We start from the raw sequence: 17,024 nt of genomic DNA on the forward strand, positions 1-17,024 counted from the left end.
CCGTAATTGCGGGTGCACACACGTAGCCACCCGTAATTACGGGAGCCCCATAGACTTCTATGGGCCTGCCCGTGCCGTAATTACAGCCTGAAATAGGACATGTTCTATATTTTTTAACGGCCCGGGCACCTTCCCGTAAGCAAACGGGAAGGTACCCGTGGCCAATAGAAGTCTATGGGCCCGTAATACGGGCATTTTTACATTCGTGTGCATGGGGCCTAAGTCATTAATAGAACAGAAAAAATAAAAATGTAGGTAAGACACATTATTTCTGGTTGCACTATATTTAATATATACGTACATCTGCCTAGGAAGGGATGTCATTTTTTTGTAATGATTTCTAGTCTTGATAGATATTTTATAGAATCGCACAATAGGTACATCATTGAATTTGAGCCCAGTCCCCCTATTGTCACGAATTGCGTCGCTGAAATCTATAAATATCACAGGCGTAATCTATTGCGGATCGCAGCTAAATAATGTCATTTTTGTGGCTTTCACCTCAGAGACATCCAGGAAAACAATGTGCGAGAGACTTAATTTAAGCAGGGCATTATGGGAAAATCGTAGGTGCTTTCCATCAGTTTTAGACTCTTTGGCTTCGTCATTGTGCTGGCCGCTTCACATTAACAACATATTAGGTGTCACAGTTTTATTACAAGAACTCACTATCCACATCAACAGCAAAGGTCAACAGTATCATCCCATATAAGAAGTGAACAGAACGCCTTGTCTTGCCACAGACGTCTAACAGATGTACCATGACCCAATTAATTCAGCCAGCAAGTGAACCCCAAACCCAAAATAAAGATTGACCAGCAAATGTTTAGGAATGAGGTGATTTTGTGGGATTCTCTAAACATCATCCTTTTGTAAGTCTCCCAGAAAAAGCTATAAGAAGTTGATGCATCCTCAGATATTTGTGTGTTGTGTGTGTATAGATATACATTCATATCATTTTAGCTGGTGTCCCCGGCCTTTCCGACCTTCTTCTTGCTTTTATACAACAATAAATTACTTCATTCAAATCGTAACACCCTTATTTAGCGTTTGGCTTGTGAGCTGCGAGACATAGAGAATGCATCTTGGAGAGATTACCCAAATCTTATGCCTAGAATTGTCCCTCTGAGCACAGCTGTCACTGTCATCCCGGACGAGCCCCCGGAATTAACAACGCAACCATCCATGCCCACTGGATTTCGGCAACCTACAACTTTTGTCCTTACTTTCACCACTTTCCTGTACGGTATGACACTTCTTTTAAGTTGCCCACACAAGAAACAAACACTTGAACATACTTTTAGTCCTGGACAGAGCTCTTTCAGTGCTGTACCCCCTTACATATATATGTGACGGACCATGTGTGTGTAGCCCTGTGCGAGTGTGTATGCACGTTTCAGTTTATATGTCTGTGTACATATGTGTGCATTGTATGTAAGTATATCATACATATGTAATCTTTCTTCTGCCCCAATAACAGACCGTGACCCTTAAGTAATGATCTACACAACAATAGACGTAGTATTCCAGCAGGTTGGAGAATGAGACAGAAAGTAGGACGTCTGCATACAGGGGCTTTGCTGGAGATCTAATATTGTCATCTGTTGCTTTCTATTGTCGAGTAGATTGGAATCTTGATTTGCAACAAAGTATCATTGTGGAGTGATTGTATCCTGTCTACGCTCTTATCATCTCATTATGTCACTAGGTGATTATTTCTAATCCTGACCCGTTTTACCTCATATTCTGGCAATGATCTGCTCAAAGTAGCACAAATAACTGTGCCAGGAGGACAAAGCATCAATAGTGGCAGTCGATACTCTGCTGATAGACAAGAGGGGATCATTTCATTTCCTGAAAACCCCGAAATGGTAAAGGCAGTAATACCCTAATATATAAGTGAAGGTTCACCCAATGTGATACAACATTTTATGTTCATCTCATCAACCAGTATGTTTGATAATTCGGCATCCATTGGGACCTGTTGATGCCAGATTAACAGAATTTTTATACTTATAGCTTTTCTCATGTACAGTGCTATAGTCTGTACAGCTAGGTTCTATATTCAAGAGGTTGCAAGCCCCATTTCTTAGTTAGGCAAATATAACAGGGCTTAGTAGTGCCCAAGGGCCTGGCAACGGGGGGTACCCACAGGCCCTACTTATGTGCCTGGCTTTCTATAGGATCCAGTAGATGACCCCCCCCTCTGTATCTGTCATTGTTGCTGTAATCGCTCTTCGATCATATACAGCAGTCCTATCGAAGATCCCTAATATGAATATTTGCTCGTGTAAGGGCCTGTTCACATCACCGTTGCCCTTCCGTTGAGGGGTTCCGTCTGAGGTTTCCGTCGGGTTAACCCCTCATTTGGCCCTAATTTCTTTCGCCTTGACTGATCAGTTGATAAGTAATATTTTAATGCCCCAGCCATTGCCCTTTTAATGCTGAACACTGCGGTTTACCATAGATCAGCGACAGATAGCATATTTTTCCAAGTAAATTACGAAAAGAAAATACAAAGCCGCAGATGAACATTTCTAAATATGGATTTACTTCTGTCTCATGGAGGGTCGATAACGTCCTTCCGTCACACTAAAGCAAACAGTCTGAGGTGCACGAAACGCTGAGTAATGAGAGCGCCGTGTATGTGAGTGGAATCTGAGCCTCACGTGCGGCGCTCCAGCCCAGGCAATATTCTGTGGTTTCCCGGGTTCAGGTCACTGAGGGATATTTGTAGCATTAGAAATGTTATGTCTGGTGTGAAATCTGCTGTTCTGGAAAATCCGTAGACCTCAGCGCTGAACCAGCATCCGGACCCTCTGTACCCCATATCTACATGTCAGTGGTGCAGCCTGAAAATCCTGGGGCCCAATGCAAAAGCTAAACCTGAGCCCCAACCTACTGCCTATAACTGCACCATAAACACACGATCTATATACACCATGATGACTCCATCGGATGTAATTGTTCTATCATTCTCCAACTAGAACCATAAAGACTGAACTATGGGAACCGCAGAACCCAGGCATTATCTATGTCTGTCTATCTACTGTATATATCTATCTTTCTATTATATACACTATCGTTCAGAAGTTTAGGGTCACTTAGAAATGTCCTTATTTTTGCAAGAAAAGCACAGTTTTTTCAATGAAGATAACATTAAATGAATCAGAAATACACTCTATACATTGTTAATGTGCTAAAGGACTATTCTAGCTGCAAACGTCTGGTTTTTAATGCAATATCTACATAGGTGTATAGAGGCCCATTTCCAGCAACCATCACTCCAGTGTCCTAATGGTACATTGTGTTTGCTAACTGTGTTAGAAGGCTAATGGATGATTAGAAAACACTTGTGCAATTATGTTAGCACCGCTGTAAACAGTTTTGCTGTTTAGAGGAGCTATAAAACTGACCTTCCTTTGAGCTAGTTGAGAATCTGGAGCATTACATTTGTGGGTTCGATTAAACTCTCAAAATGGCTAGAAAAAGAGAGCTTTCATGTGAAACTCGACAGTCTATTCTTGTTCTTAGAAATGAAGGCTATTCCATGCGAGAAATTGCCAAGAAACTTAAGATTTCCTACAACGGTGTGTACTACTCCCTTCAGAGGACAGCACAAACAGGCTCTAACCAGAGTAGAAAGAGAAGTGGGAGGCCCCGCTGCACAACTGAGCAACAAGACAAGTACATTAGAGTCTCTAGTTTGAGAAATAGACGCCTCACGGGTCCTCAACTGGCAGCTTCATTAAATAGTACCCGCAAAACGACAGTGTCAACATCTACAGTGAAGAGGCGACTCCGGGATGCTGGCCTTCAGGGCAGAGTGGCAAAGAAAAAGCCATATCTGAGGCTGGCTAATAAAGGGAAAAGATTAATATGGGCAAAAGCACACAGACATTGGACAGGGGAAGATTGGAAAAAAGTGTTATGGACAGACGAATCCAAGTTTGAGGTGTTTGGATCACACAGAAGAACATTTGTGAGACGCAGAACAACTGAAAAGATGCTGGAAGAGTGCCTGACGCCATCTGTCAAGCATGGTGGAGGTCATGTGATGGTCTGGGGTAAAGTGGGAGATTTGTACAAGGTAAAAGGGATTTTGAATAAGGAAGGCGATCACTCCGCAACGCCATACCATACCCTGTGGACAGCGCTTGATTGGAGCCAATTTCATCCTACAACAGGACAATGACCCAAAGCACCTCCAAATGATGCAAGAACTATTTAGGGAAGAAGCCGGCAGCCGGTATTCTATCTGTAATGGAGTGGCCAGCGCAGTCACCAGATCTCAACCCCATAGAGCTGTTGTGGGAGCAGCTTGACCGTATGGTACGCAAGAAGTGCCCATCAAGCCAATCCAACTTGTGGGAGGGGCTTCTGGAAGCATGGGGGGAAATTTCTCCCGATTACCTCAGCAAATTAACCGCTAGAATGCCAAAGGTCTGCAATGCTGGAATTGCTGCAAATGGAGCATTCCAAGACCAAAGCAAAGTCTGAAGGAGAAAATTATTATTTCAAATAAAAATCATTATTTCTAACCTTGTCAATGTCTTGACTATATTTTCTAGTCATTTTGCAACTCATTTGATAAATATAAGTGTGAGTTTTCATGGAAAACACAAAATTGTCTGGATGACCCCAAACTTTTGAACGGTAGTGTAATTCAGGATCATTATCCCTATTCAAACTTAAACATAATAGAATGAAGTAAGATGCTACACAGTAAGGGTATGTTCACACGCAGTGAGCAAACACGTCTGAAAATACAGAGCTGTTTTCAGGTGAAAACAGCTCCTGATTTTCAGACGTTTTTTAACAACTCGCGTTTTTCGCGGCGTATTTTACGGACGTTATTGGAGCTGTTTTTCAATGGAGTCAATGAAAAACGCCTCCAAAAACGTCCCAAGAAGTGATCTACACTTCTTTATACGCGCCGTATTTTTACAGCGATGCGTAAAATAACACCTTGTGGGAACAGAACATTGTAAAACCCATTGAAAGCAATGGGCAGATGTTTGTAGGCGTAATAGAGAGAGAGAGAGAGAGAGAGAGATTGAGACAGAGAGAGAGAAAAAGAGTGAGAGAGAGAGAGTGAGAGAGAAAGAGAGAGACAGAGAGAGACAGAGAGAGAGAAAGAGAGAGAGAGAGAGACAGAGAGAGAGAAAAAGAGTGAGACAGAGAGAGAGAGAAAGAGAGAGAGACAGAGAGAGAGAGAGAAATAGTGAGAGAAAGAGTAAGAGAGAGAGAAAGAGAGAGAGACAGAGAGAGAGAAAGAAAGAGAGAGAGACAGAGACAGAGACAGAAAAAGAGTGAGACAGAGAGAGAGAGAAAGAGAGAGAGATAGAGAGACAGAGAGAGAAAGAGAGAGAAAGTGAGACAGAGAGAGAGAGAGCGTGAGAAAGAGAAAGAGTGAGACAGAGAGAGAGAGAGAAAGAGAGAGACAGTGAGACAGAGACAGAGAGAGTGAGAAAGAGAAAGAGTAAGAGAGGTTGAGTGAGATTTTGGCGTATTGGTTATAACCCAGCTTTTCCTGAAACAAATATAACTAAGCTGAATAGATAATTTAACAATTTACCGGAAGACGAATCAAGGAGCAATATTTTTTGGTAATTTTTAATATAAATTTGCTCAATATGTAACGGCCACAGAATCCACTGCAGGAAACATTCGTTGGGAATATAAAATCCCTTTTCCACGGGCCAATGATGGGGTAATGAGCCTTCATATAAACACTCGTCCCCGATCATTGCCCTGTGTAAAGAGGGGGACGCGCTGCCGACATGACGGAAATGTGCGGGGACGAGCGATTGTAGTAACTATATGTCCCCGCACATCACTGATCATCGCTCCGTGTCTTGTTGATCGACGCTCATGTTCACGGCTCACATTGGCCGGGGTAAAATGACCTTAACTGATCACATTTTTTCAGGGGTCATTAGATTTCTAGCAGCAGCCAATTCATTTTGCATTATTGGGTCTCATTTATTGCGTTTTTCTGCATATTGCCACGACCATTGGACTTGCACCTTTGGGATCTGGAGCAATGAGCCCTGATGCAGGAAATACACGTGATGGAGGATTACACAGAACCACTAAGTGATCGCCATTCATTATGTCTCCATATTTAAAGGGGCCTCTGGGCTTTAAAATTGTCAACTGATGGTGGAGCAACTGGATCCAGGAGTCCAAGGGATTCCATGTCCATAAATAGCAGGGATTGTTCGCTGGGTTCAAAGGTGACCCCCTGTAAGCTTGGGTGACTACAGCAGAGAGCAGGTGCTTCCCACCCCCAGTCACCATCTGACATTATGTATCATTGGTGTGACATCATATGGCGACCCGTCTCATCAAGATTCACACTGAGAAGTGACAGTCAGCATTCCTGCTCCTCCAAGTATTAGGAAGCCCCCTCCCCTGCCAATTTACAGTACGTCCAGGAATAGGGGTTTCTAGCCTAGAGCAACTCCAGCAATTGCACCAACATTGGAATTGCCTAAATAATAATTCCCCAAACATTCTAATAACCAGAATAGCTCATTTCAATTCCTCGCAGCTGACCTGGAGTATTATATATCTGTAGCTCCAACTTACACTAATACACAGTAACAAACGTATTAGCTGTGTAAACCAGAGTAGGTCCAGATGTGTCTTTATCCTCTACATGTAAACAAAGAATGTTCCCATTCTCTGACAGCAAGCAGAGAACTATCTGAGCTAAACCGAGCAGCAGCACAAATATCTTTCTTGTACTCGATTCCAGACTGATAGCTCTTATCTACATTGTAACAAGAAGGCTTTTTAGCCTATGGATGTCAACAATAATATTCCTATTCAATGACAGCAAGCAGACATTTTAAAGATGGTGAGATATCTAAACATAATGTATATTAGAAAGTTTCAGGACTTTTCCATAGACAATGATTTAGCCTTATTTATGGAAGTGTTTACAAGCCCCTTGTGAACAGCGCAGGTCCATCCACTTGGGGAGCAAGACAGGAATCTGACAAGTGCAGCATCAGGGGTGGTGCCCCCCACCCCCCACACACATAGCAAGAGCTGGTTTTAGGGGTGGTAAACTGGGCGATTGCACAGTATTATTTTGTAGTGTATGGTGGTATTATTTGTGAATCACATTGTAGTATTATGTAGGAACTATATGGCAATATTATGTGGACCCTTTAAGGGAGTATTTTTAGATACGGCCTACTATTTGGGCATTATTTGGTGGTATTATGTGGGCTGTATATGGCAGTTGTATCTTGGCACCATATGGTGGTATTATGTGGGCCATACATGGCAGTATTATCTTCGCACTAGATTGGGGTATTATATGGATTGTATATGCCAATATTATCTTGGCACAATATGGTGGTATTATGTGGGCTGTACATGGCAGTATTATCTTGGCATTATATGGCAGTATTATTTCGGCACTATGTGGCAGTATTATGTGGACAGTATTATCTTGGCACTATATGGCGGTATTATGTGGGCTGTATTTGGCAGTATTATCTTAGCTCTATATGGCGGTATTATATGAGTTGTACATGGCAGTATTATCTTGGCACCATATGGTGGTATTATGTGAACTGTACATGGCAGTATTATCTTGGCACTATATGGCAGTATTATGTGGGCTGTATATGGCAGTATTATCTTAGCTCTATTTGGTGGTATTATATGAGTTGTAAATGCCAATATGATCTTGACACTATATGGTGGTAATATGTGGGCTGTACATGGCAGGATTATCTTGGCCCTATATGTCAGTATTATTTTGGCACTACATGGCAGTATTATGTGGGCAGTATTATCTTGGCATTATATGGCAGTATTATGTTGGCTGTACATGGCTGTATTATCTTGGCATTATATGGCAGTATTGTCTTGGCACTATATGTCAGTATTATTTTGGCACTATGTGGCAGTATTATGTGGGCAGCATTATCTTAGCTCTATATGGCGGTATTATGTGGGCTGTATATGGCAGTATTATCTTAGCTCTATATGGCGGTATTATGTGGGCTGTATATGGCAGTATTATCTTAGCTCTATATGGCGGTATTATGTGGGCTGTATATGGCAGTATTATCTTAGCTCTATATGGCGGTATTATGTGGGCTGTATTTGGCAGTATTATCTTAGCTCTATATGGCGGTATTATGTGGGCTGTATTTGGCAGTATTATCTTAGCTCTATATGGCGGTATTATGTGGGCTGTATTTGGCAGTATTATCTTAGCTCTATATGGCGGTATTATGTGGGCTGTATATGGCAGTATCTTAGCTCTATATGGCGGTATTATGTGGGCTGTATATGGCAGTATTATCTTAGCTCTTTATGGCGGTATTATGTGGGCTGTATATGGCAGTATTATCTTAGCTCTATATGACGGTATTATGTGGGCTGTACATGGCAGTATTATCTTAGCTCTATATGGCGGTATTATGTGGGCTGTATATGGCAGTATTATCTTAGCTCTATATGGCGGTATTATGTGGGCTGTATTTGGCAGTATTATCTTAGCTCTATATGGCGGTATTATGTGGGCTGTACATGGCAGTATTATCTTAGCTCTATATGGCGGTATTATGTGGGCTGTATATGGCAGTATTATCTTAGCTCTATATGGCGGTATTATGTGGGCTGTATATGGCAGTATTATCTTAGCTCTATATGGCGGTATTATGTGGGCTGTATATGGCAGTATTATCTTAGCTCTATATGGCGGTATTATGTGGGCTGTACATGGCAGTATTATCTTAGCTCTATATGGCGGTATTATGTGGGCTGTATATGGCAGTATTATCTTAGCTCTATATGGCGGTATTATGTGGGCTGTATATGGCAGTATTATCTTAGCTCTATATGGCGGTATTATGTGGGCTGTATATGGCAGTATTATCTTAGCTCTATATGGCGGTATTATGTGGGCTGTATTTGGCAGTATTATCTTAGCTCTATATGGCGGTATTATGTGGGCTGTACATGGCAGTATTATCTTAGCTCTATATGGCGGTATTATGTGGGCTGTACATGGCAGTATTATCTTAGCTCTATATGGCGGTATTATGTGGGCTGTATATGGCAGTATTATCTTGGCACGATATGTCAGTGTTTTGGTATTATGTGGGCTGAAAATAATGAGAAACTATCTAAAGATGTAAGCAGTTGGCCTTATTTTGCTGGTTGTCCAGGGGCCCCATCGTTCATAAAACTGCCCTGCACATAACTGGAGGGTTATGGAGCTCTCCTAGCCCGGGCAGGAGCCTACTTTATCCTCTATGCTGCACCATCATTGAATCACTTTTTTCAAAAGTGGCCCCCGTTCTACTTTAGTGGATTCCCATTAATTCATCACAACGTTGAGGTCAGGCTCACACTGGGCGACATTGGTGCCGCAAAACACAGCAAAAAATAATGCAATTGTGGCAAAACCGTGTGTGAACGGGGCCTGACAGAGACTTGTGATTCTGCTTAGTTTTTGCCTCTATTGAGGGTGTTCAGCTGTTCACGCGGATGCCATACCTGCGAACAGGTGCAAACCCTGAGACGTCTAGCCTCCCAGCACTGAGAAGAAGTCACAAGAGAGCGAGAAGAGGCCCCAGAAGGCCGCGTCACGTATTCAGACGCCTGTTTGATCCGCTAAAGCAGTTGTGATCATCCCTCTAAATAAAACTGGCCCGGTCACATCCCCGCAGCTGCCAGCGCCGCTCAGAACGTCATCACATTTTTTTCCTGGTGTAAATTATAAAAAGATACAAATTGCTAAAAATGAAAAGTGATCGCATAACATAATATCATCAGACGCCGACAATTACTTAAAGGGAAAGTCACCTTTATTTAGTGTGTTTCCCTTTTAAATTCTATACAATTTTTTCTTATTGATATCTGTTTCAGGGACAGCTGGGTGATTAACAATATTACATTACAGCTATCAGGGGTTTGGCACCCAGCTTTCCCACACTCCTGCATGGTAAATATGCCAAGTAATGTGAAGATATTACCAGGGTCAGACTGGCCCACCAGTGTACCAGGGGATCAAGTCCATGCTCTGACACAATATTGGATCCCAAAGATCCAGCAGAAAACCTAATGTGGAGGTGACTTTGGAGCCAATCACTTTAGGGTGTTTTTCTTATGGGATGATCACAAATAATCTATTAGATCTTATTGACGATGTGTCCGGTGTACAATGATAACAACAAAGATTACAATGTAACTAATAGCGGCCATGCACATATCCTGTAAAGATGGAGGGTGGACCTCAGAATCGTCTCCTTCCGTAGCTTCAAGTAGCCGCAGTCCGACACTGGTTGTCACCCAACTTTTCCAGTCTCCTGAATGTGTTTTGTACATAAATGTTGAGTATGATATAATCATATAATGTAAGACAGGGGTATATACAGTCAGTATACGTGTCCATCTGGTCCGCGGAGGATAAATGGTTTAATTCATTTACAAGAAGCGATTCTTCCGGACTGAGCCAGGAACGTGTCATTTGTCGTAAACTTTCCTGGATGTGAATGGTATGAATCCTACGCGGCACCTCCTGGCGTATGTAACATGTCAGAGGTCACGTGTGTTAGATCTGAAATCCTTATCATTCGAGAATGTCCGCCTAAAATCAATACCTGCATTATTATTAGCGTGCCACGGGCACCACGGCAACAGATACGGGTGCAGCAGCGACGCAGTATGGGGGAACTGCACTAAGGACAAGTCCCCGAGTCATCCTCTTACATCTTAATCTGAGGCAGCTGAGTAACAACCAAAAATGGCCGCCATTACAGCCCCCATGTGACGTCGCCCGTCTTCCCCAGACTCCTGCATAGCAAGTCTGCTTATTTATATCCCATTCCTGTATTACTGTAAACCTCTGCAGATTTACTTTTCGGGACTCTAGACTGGACTCTAGACTGGACTCTAGACTGGACTCTAGACTGGACTCTAGACTGGACTCTAGACTGGACTCTAGACTGGACTCTAGACTGGACTCTAGACTGGACTCTAGACTGGACTCTAGACTGGACTCTAGACTGGACTCCACAGTTGTTCATACCCAGCGTTTCCACTCCTATTGGCAAATCTGCCTTATTATGCAGCAATACGGCGGCCGCAGGTGTATTGTTGCAGATTTTCCATTCAAGAACTGGGTGACAACCCCATTAATATTCTATTGGTGGCCATATTAGTTGTCACCCAACTTTTCCAGAACCAAATAAACCTGTATGAGGTACAAGAATTTTTAACAATTTGGCAAGAGGACGATTTAATGACTTGGCTAAAAACGTAAGTTCCATGAGGATGGCATTCTGCCCAGGTAGCAGCACCTGGCACAGAGGTAGACTTATCAGTAATTCTGGGAACCTGGCATCGGACGACAGGCAGGAGGGGGCTCGCAGTGACATCATGCGCTGATTAATAGCCTGTACATATGATAAGAGTGAGGTTGTTTTTTTCGGAAACCGGCCCCTCGGTTCCTGGTCTCGTGACCTGTTCCCACACTACCCGGGCTACAGATCTCAATGCGACGTCTCACAGATCATACTTCATTTTTCCATTCTACCCAAACTGTTATTTTCTCATCAGTAGGAAAAGCAGCGAGGGCGGCCACAAGTGAGCGACATCCAATATAGCGGTGACGTATGTGGCCTATGAAGGGCTCCGCACTAGACGCACTCTTTGATATCAGTATTTGTAGAGCTCTGTGAATTTTATTGCGAATGCGACTTGCCAATAACTCGTTTCCTCTGGGAATCTTGGGAAAGTAACAAGTTTAAAGATCAAATAGCTGGAAAACTGCAAGAAGACGACTGCAGGGGTCAAGAAAAATAAAATCAACTGCAATATTTCATTAAAGTGCCACTGTCCCCACTGCAGACAAGCGGCAATAGATAAGCGTGCATAAGTGGGGCACCTATAGGGGGTGAAGACCTATGCCTCCTGGGGGGATATAGTTCCCAATGCCAATAAGAAGAACAGCTCTTTAACTGCACATAGTAAAGGTTTTGTGTTGCTTGTGATGAGTGTAACAGTATGGTCTCTACAGTGTAGAAACTTGTGGCTTTAATCTCCACGACAACTTTTTTCCCATGCAAGCAAATAGTTGTCAGACTCCACCTCCTTATTTTCCCTTGGCCTATCAATTGTCAGGTGCACTCAGTCATGCGACAAGTAAACTATGCCCAGAGAGGGACAGATTTAGGAAATAGCCGTTGAAAATTATGCATAATGGAAGATTATATAAAAAGACAAAGTATTATTATTTTTCCATTGTACCATATTCAGGCCTTATCTTCACTTGTCTCCAGTGTTGGTACAATGTAACAGGGAAGCTCCATGCCTTTGTGTGAAGCTTCAAATTTAGAGCTTAGAACAGGAAACATTTGTCTCCTTCAGACCTGCTTTCCTCTGCACCCCCAACATAAAAACCAATGTAATATCGCAACTCATGGGTTAAATATAGATCGTGTATCAAGTGTCCAGAATGATCTACATCTCCAAAACGGGTTGTGACCCCTGATCTACTTGCAGCACACGTCTCCTCCTGCCATATATCAATCAGGGGACTGAGATCCCATACTATAGCCTCACACTATAGGGGCTGTATACAGACAGGGGTGCTATAAAGGGGGCCTATGTGATGACCAGAGGGGTAAGGGTTACACCTTCTTTATAATGTCACACCTGCTTCCTGCTATATTATCACAGCAGATATATTATCATGACTATAATAACCGGCAGTGTCATTAATAACAGTAGAATAATCTGAATGGACTTCTCCAAGTACCGGCAGTAACCTCTGACCTCCAGTACATGTCTGAGACTTCCATATAACAGTCAAGTATGTACGAGTATATTTAATATCTGAACGTATTCTGCATAAAGACAGGAATATTATAAGGGGGGCTATGTGATATTAGATAGATATGGAGTAAGTGACAGTGTTAGGGCACATGTTCATAATAGGGCACCCATAGATTGCTATTGGCCCATATTGTAGCTCTGTGTGTCTCTGTTATTAGGCCACGTTCACACGTGGCGGAATTGTTGTTGAATTGCGCTGTGGACAGTCCACAGTGGTTTTCTGCAGCAACTGTTTTTTTACATTTGTTTCTATACATTTTTAGGAAACTTAGCTCAGACGTTGCAGAAAATAAGGGCAAAGCCACACGTGGCAGAATTGCTCTTGAATTCCGCTGCGGACACTCCGCAGCGTTAATCCGCAGCGGAGCCGTTTCTCCATTGACTTCCATTTCTTTTTAGAAGGCTTCGTTTAGACGAGGCTGAAAATTCCGCTGCGGAGCATAGGCTGCGGTGCGGAATTTGGTGTCCGCAGCATGCTCTGTCTGTTGCGGAGCAGTGGCGGACTCATGGCGGAAGTTCTCCATTGACTTCAATGGAGATTCTAATTTCCGCAATGAAGTCCGCAGCTGTCATGCACATGTTATGTGTGCTGCGGATGCGTCTTGCTTTTTTGACATGACATTTCTTCATTCTGGCTGGACCTATGTATTTCTAGGTCTACAGCCAGACTGAGGAAGTCAATGGGGCTCCCGTAATTACGGGAGCGTTGCTAGGAGACGTCAGTAAATAGTCACTGTCCAGGGTGCTGAAAGAGTTAAGCGATCGGCAGTAACTGTTTCTGCACCCTGGACAGTGACTACCGATCCCAATATACAGCAACCTGTAAAAAAAATAGAAGTTCATACTTACCGAGAACTCCCTGCTTCTGTCTCCAGTCCGGCTTCCCAGGATGACGTTTCAGTCTAAGTGACGGCTGCAGCCAATCACAGGCCAATCACAGGCTGCAGCCAATCACAGGCCAATCACAGGCTGCAGCGGTCACATGGACTGCCGCGTCATCCAGGGAGGTCGGGCTGGATGCCGAAAGAGGGACGCGTCACCAAGACAACGGCCGGTAAGTATGAAATTCGTTTACTTTCACTAGGGAAAGTGCTGGCCCTTCTCTCTATCCTGCACTGATAGAGAGAAGGGAAGCACTTTTACCGCAGTCCGCAGCAGCTAGTCCGCATCAATTTACTTCACATTTTGGGCAGATCCGCCACAGAATCTGCAACGCAGATTCTGTGCGGCATTGATGCGGACAGCTGCGGAGGAAATCCGCCACGTGTGGGCATGCCCTAACTGTGCGGAATTTAGGCGGTGGCGCAGAATTTTCCCTCCGCAGCAGCTCATGACGTTGCGGAGAAGAAGCGGAATTTCACTGCGGATTTCAGCCTTTGCAATGCAAAAACTGAAATCTGTGGCAAGTCCGCTGTGATATCTGCAACGTCTGAATTACCTGTCAAATATGCAAATGTTGCTGCAGATTTGTTACGTAATTGCTCCAAATCTGCACCAACATTTGCAGCGGAAAAATTCTGCCATGTGTGAACATGCCCTAATACAGAAGATTTCTTCTCATGAATTTATATGGGGAAAATAAACTGTGGCAATGCATTCTCTTCTAGGGGAAAAGATGGCACTTCAAGGAGGTACATGGAGTGCCTGCAGGTCCATAATACAGAACCATCTCTGTACGAGACAACGCCGTGTGTATGGACCCTAATGGTGCCCATATACATTCAATGAAAGTTGGCCGAACCCAACGATTTTAGTAGGACCGGCCGACTAGCTAATCTGCATGGGGGTGTCCTCGACCCTTCATCAAAGGCAGATGCTGGAAAAAAGAAGGAATGGGCCAAGTGTGCATATCTATGGGGGAGTCAGGAGGAAAAGCTGTCGGCCAAACAAGCATACGTAGCGTATAGGAGAGCAAAAGAGAAGGGCTACAGGTTTTTCTGGAATGATCGTTTCCTACTGCCAAGACTTTTATCATTACAGATATATTATCATCAGGAAAATAAAATTCAATATAATTAATTTAAAAAAGAAAAACATTGTGACCTCTAATCTGCTTCTAGCACACAGGGGCCTGAGGTTACATACTATAGCGGCAACATATTCTGCAGGGGCTGTATACAGGGTGCCATAGAAGAGGCCTATAGAGAAGGTTAGATGGGGAGCAAGTTACATATAGGAAGGTAGAGAAGAAATTATAGAAGAAATATTATCATGACCTATATTATAAGAACTACAATAAAATACAATCCAAATAATAATAACCATATTATGTGACGCCCCTGATACGATGGGCACATGTAATTATATCACCCTATATACTATATACTATCCACAGGTAGATACACAGACTAGATCTGCAGGATCTGAGCACCATATTATTACCACCAGACCCCACCATATCATTACTGATAATTACTCTAATGTAACACTGATGTAACAAATGGCATCAATAGAATCTACTAAATCCACACCCCCTGCAGGAAATGAGATTATTGTATCTATATTTACACAACAAGGAAGCTTCATTGAAACAATGTTACATTGGATCCAGAACACACGAGATCTATGGAGGCTGCTGCTCCTCTGCAGGAAACCTTCTGCTGTCACAATCATTCCCAGCCATTCAGTGTCAGTAAATGTTACATAGTGTCACAGCAACATCCTTCCCTACAATTGTCTTCCAAGGCTGCTGCAGAAAGGAAGGGGGATTACAGCTAATACCTGGAGATCAGAGGCAGTGAGCTGCTTCCTTACATAACATCATAGTGAATGGCTTCAATGCAGAGCTGGACATTGTACTACATGATATTGCAATGCACAGCTGACATTGTATGAAGAGGCTCCAGGCACTGCCCCCAGCACACATGCAGCCTGTACCCTGCCCCCAGGAGCTTGCTCTCAGTGCACTCCAGTGACCATACTGCTGCTGGCTCCATGATGGTGCCATTCAGATCTGCAGGTTACATGTCATTATATTGCTATGCAGAGCTCACAAGGAGAAGCTGTCAGTGGCTCCTGCTCCAGCACATACATGCAGGCTCTACCCTGCCCCTATCACAGCAGCCTGATCAGCAATGATCGCTCTGACTGTGGATTATAATAATTCTTCTAGCAGTGCAGAGCTGCAGATTATAGTCCAGTAGATTATAACGCATGAGCTGACACTCTAAAAGCTGTCAATGAAGCTCCAGTCTGTCCCCTGCCACTGTCACAGCAGCCTGGTCTCCATACCCACTACCCCATGGCAGCCTTACCTTCTCCTGTGCCCTGGTGAGCTTCTTCTGCACATTGCTGGCTATTTTCCCTGCAGAGACTCCCTTCCCCATCTCAGCCATCTTGCCTTTCCTTTAACTGGAGTTAAAATAATCAGATCAGAGAGAGGAAAAAAAAACCTTTGGCAGAAACAATGGATATAACCCCCCCTCCTGGCTGCTGGAACAGCCTTTTAAAGAGACAGCGCACACAGCAGCCAGCAACTCCTTAAAGGGGCCGTGCTGGAGGAAGGTAGAGGTGTATGCAGGCTCTGCAGTGTCACAGTGACACATCCGGCCATCTGCTGTGCCAGGGATCAGGAGGGGTGGAGGGGCCTATATAAACAATCTTTATCCTGTAACTAGAAGGCAGAGGGTGATGTCCTTACAGATTTATAATACAGCAGATCTAGGAGGATTGATAATAACTCATTGCAGTTCTGTCAATGTCCTAACCTGAGCAATTCTTCAATTATTCTTCACCAATAACCTAAAAAGACATGGACAATTATATGTTTAAATTGCAGAACAGAGAAAAAACTGCCTACCAGTCAATTTTTTGGACATGCTGGTACCTGTAGTTCAAAAGTGGCAAGACAGCTAATATTGCATTATTATTATTATTATTATTATTATTATTATTATTATTATTATTATTATTATCATTGTTATTATTATATTATTTAAAATTGTTCACAATTTCCCCCGAAATTCGAATAACAATGAAAAACACGTAGTAATGGACGATAATTTGATCGCATGTGTTGTTTTGTTTTTTTACCAAAGTGGGGTAGTTAACGAATGTAAAAAAAAAATATTCACACTTTGCATCAAAGCGCCTTGCGGTTTGTAGGACATGATGCTGCGTGCTATATTCCTGGCATTCCTGTGAATTTCTTC

The 17,024-nt window shown here is 43.1% G+C and overlaps 1 protein-coding gene across 9 annotated transcripts in view; it reads right to left on the reverse strand.

Moving 5' to 3' along the window:
• The window catches only part of BIN1 (bridging integrator 1), a 106,844-nt gene extending 90,537 nt beyond the window's left edge, over window positions 1–16,307 (reverse strand). For 8 of the 9 annotated variants that reach the window (XM_075829073.1, XM_075829072.1, XM_075829075.1 and 5 more), the window contains exon 1: window positions 16,128–16,306. In XM_075829073.1, the coding sequence (XP_075685188.1) occupies window positions 16,128–16,208 (81 nt within the window). In that variant the 5' untranslated portion in view covers window positions 16,209–16,306. Of the gene's footprint in view, window positions 1–16,127 lie in introns of all 9 variants that reach the window. The other variant, XM_075829068.1, reaches the window with a different exon arrangement.
• Window positions 16,308–17,024: the final 717 nt, after the last annotated feature.

The sequence above is a fragment of the Rhinoderma darwinii genome, chromosome 6, assembly GCF_050947455.1.
Source record: "Rhinoderma darwinii isolate aRhiDar2 chromosome 6, aRhiDar2.hap1, whole genome shotgun sequence".
In the NCBI taxonomy this organism is placed as follows: domain Eukaryota; kingdom Metazoa; phylum Chordata; class Amphibia; order Anura; family Rhinodermatidae; genus Rhinoderma; species Rhinoderma darwinii.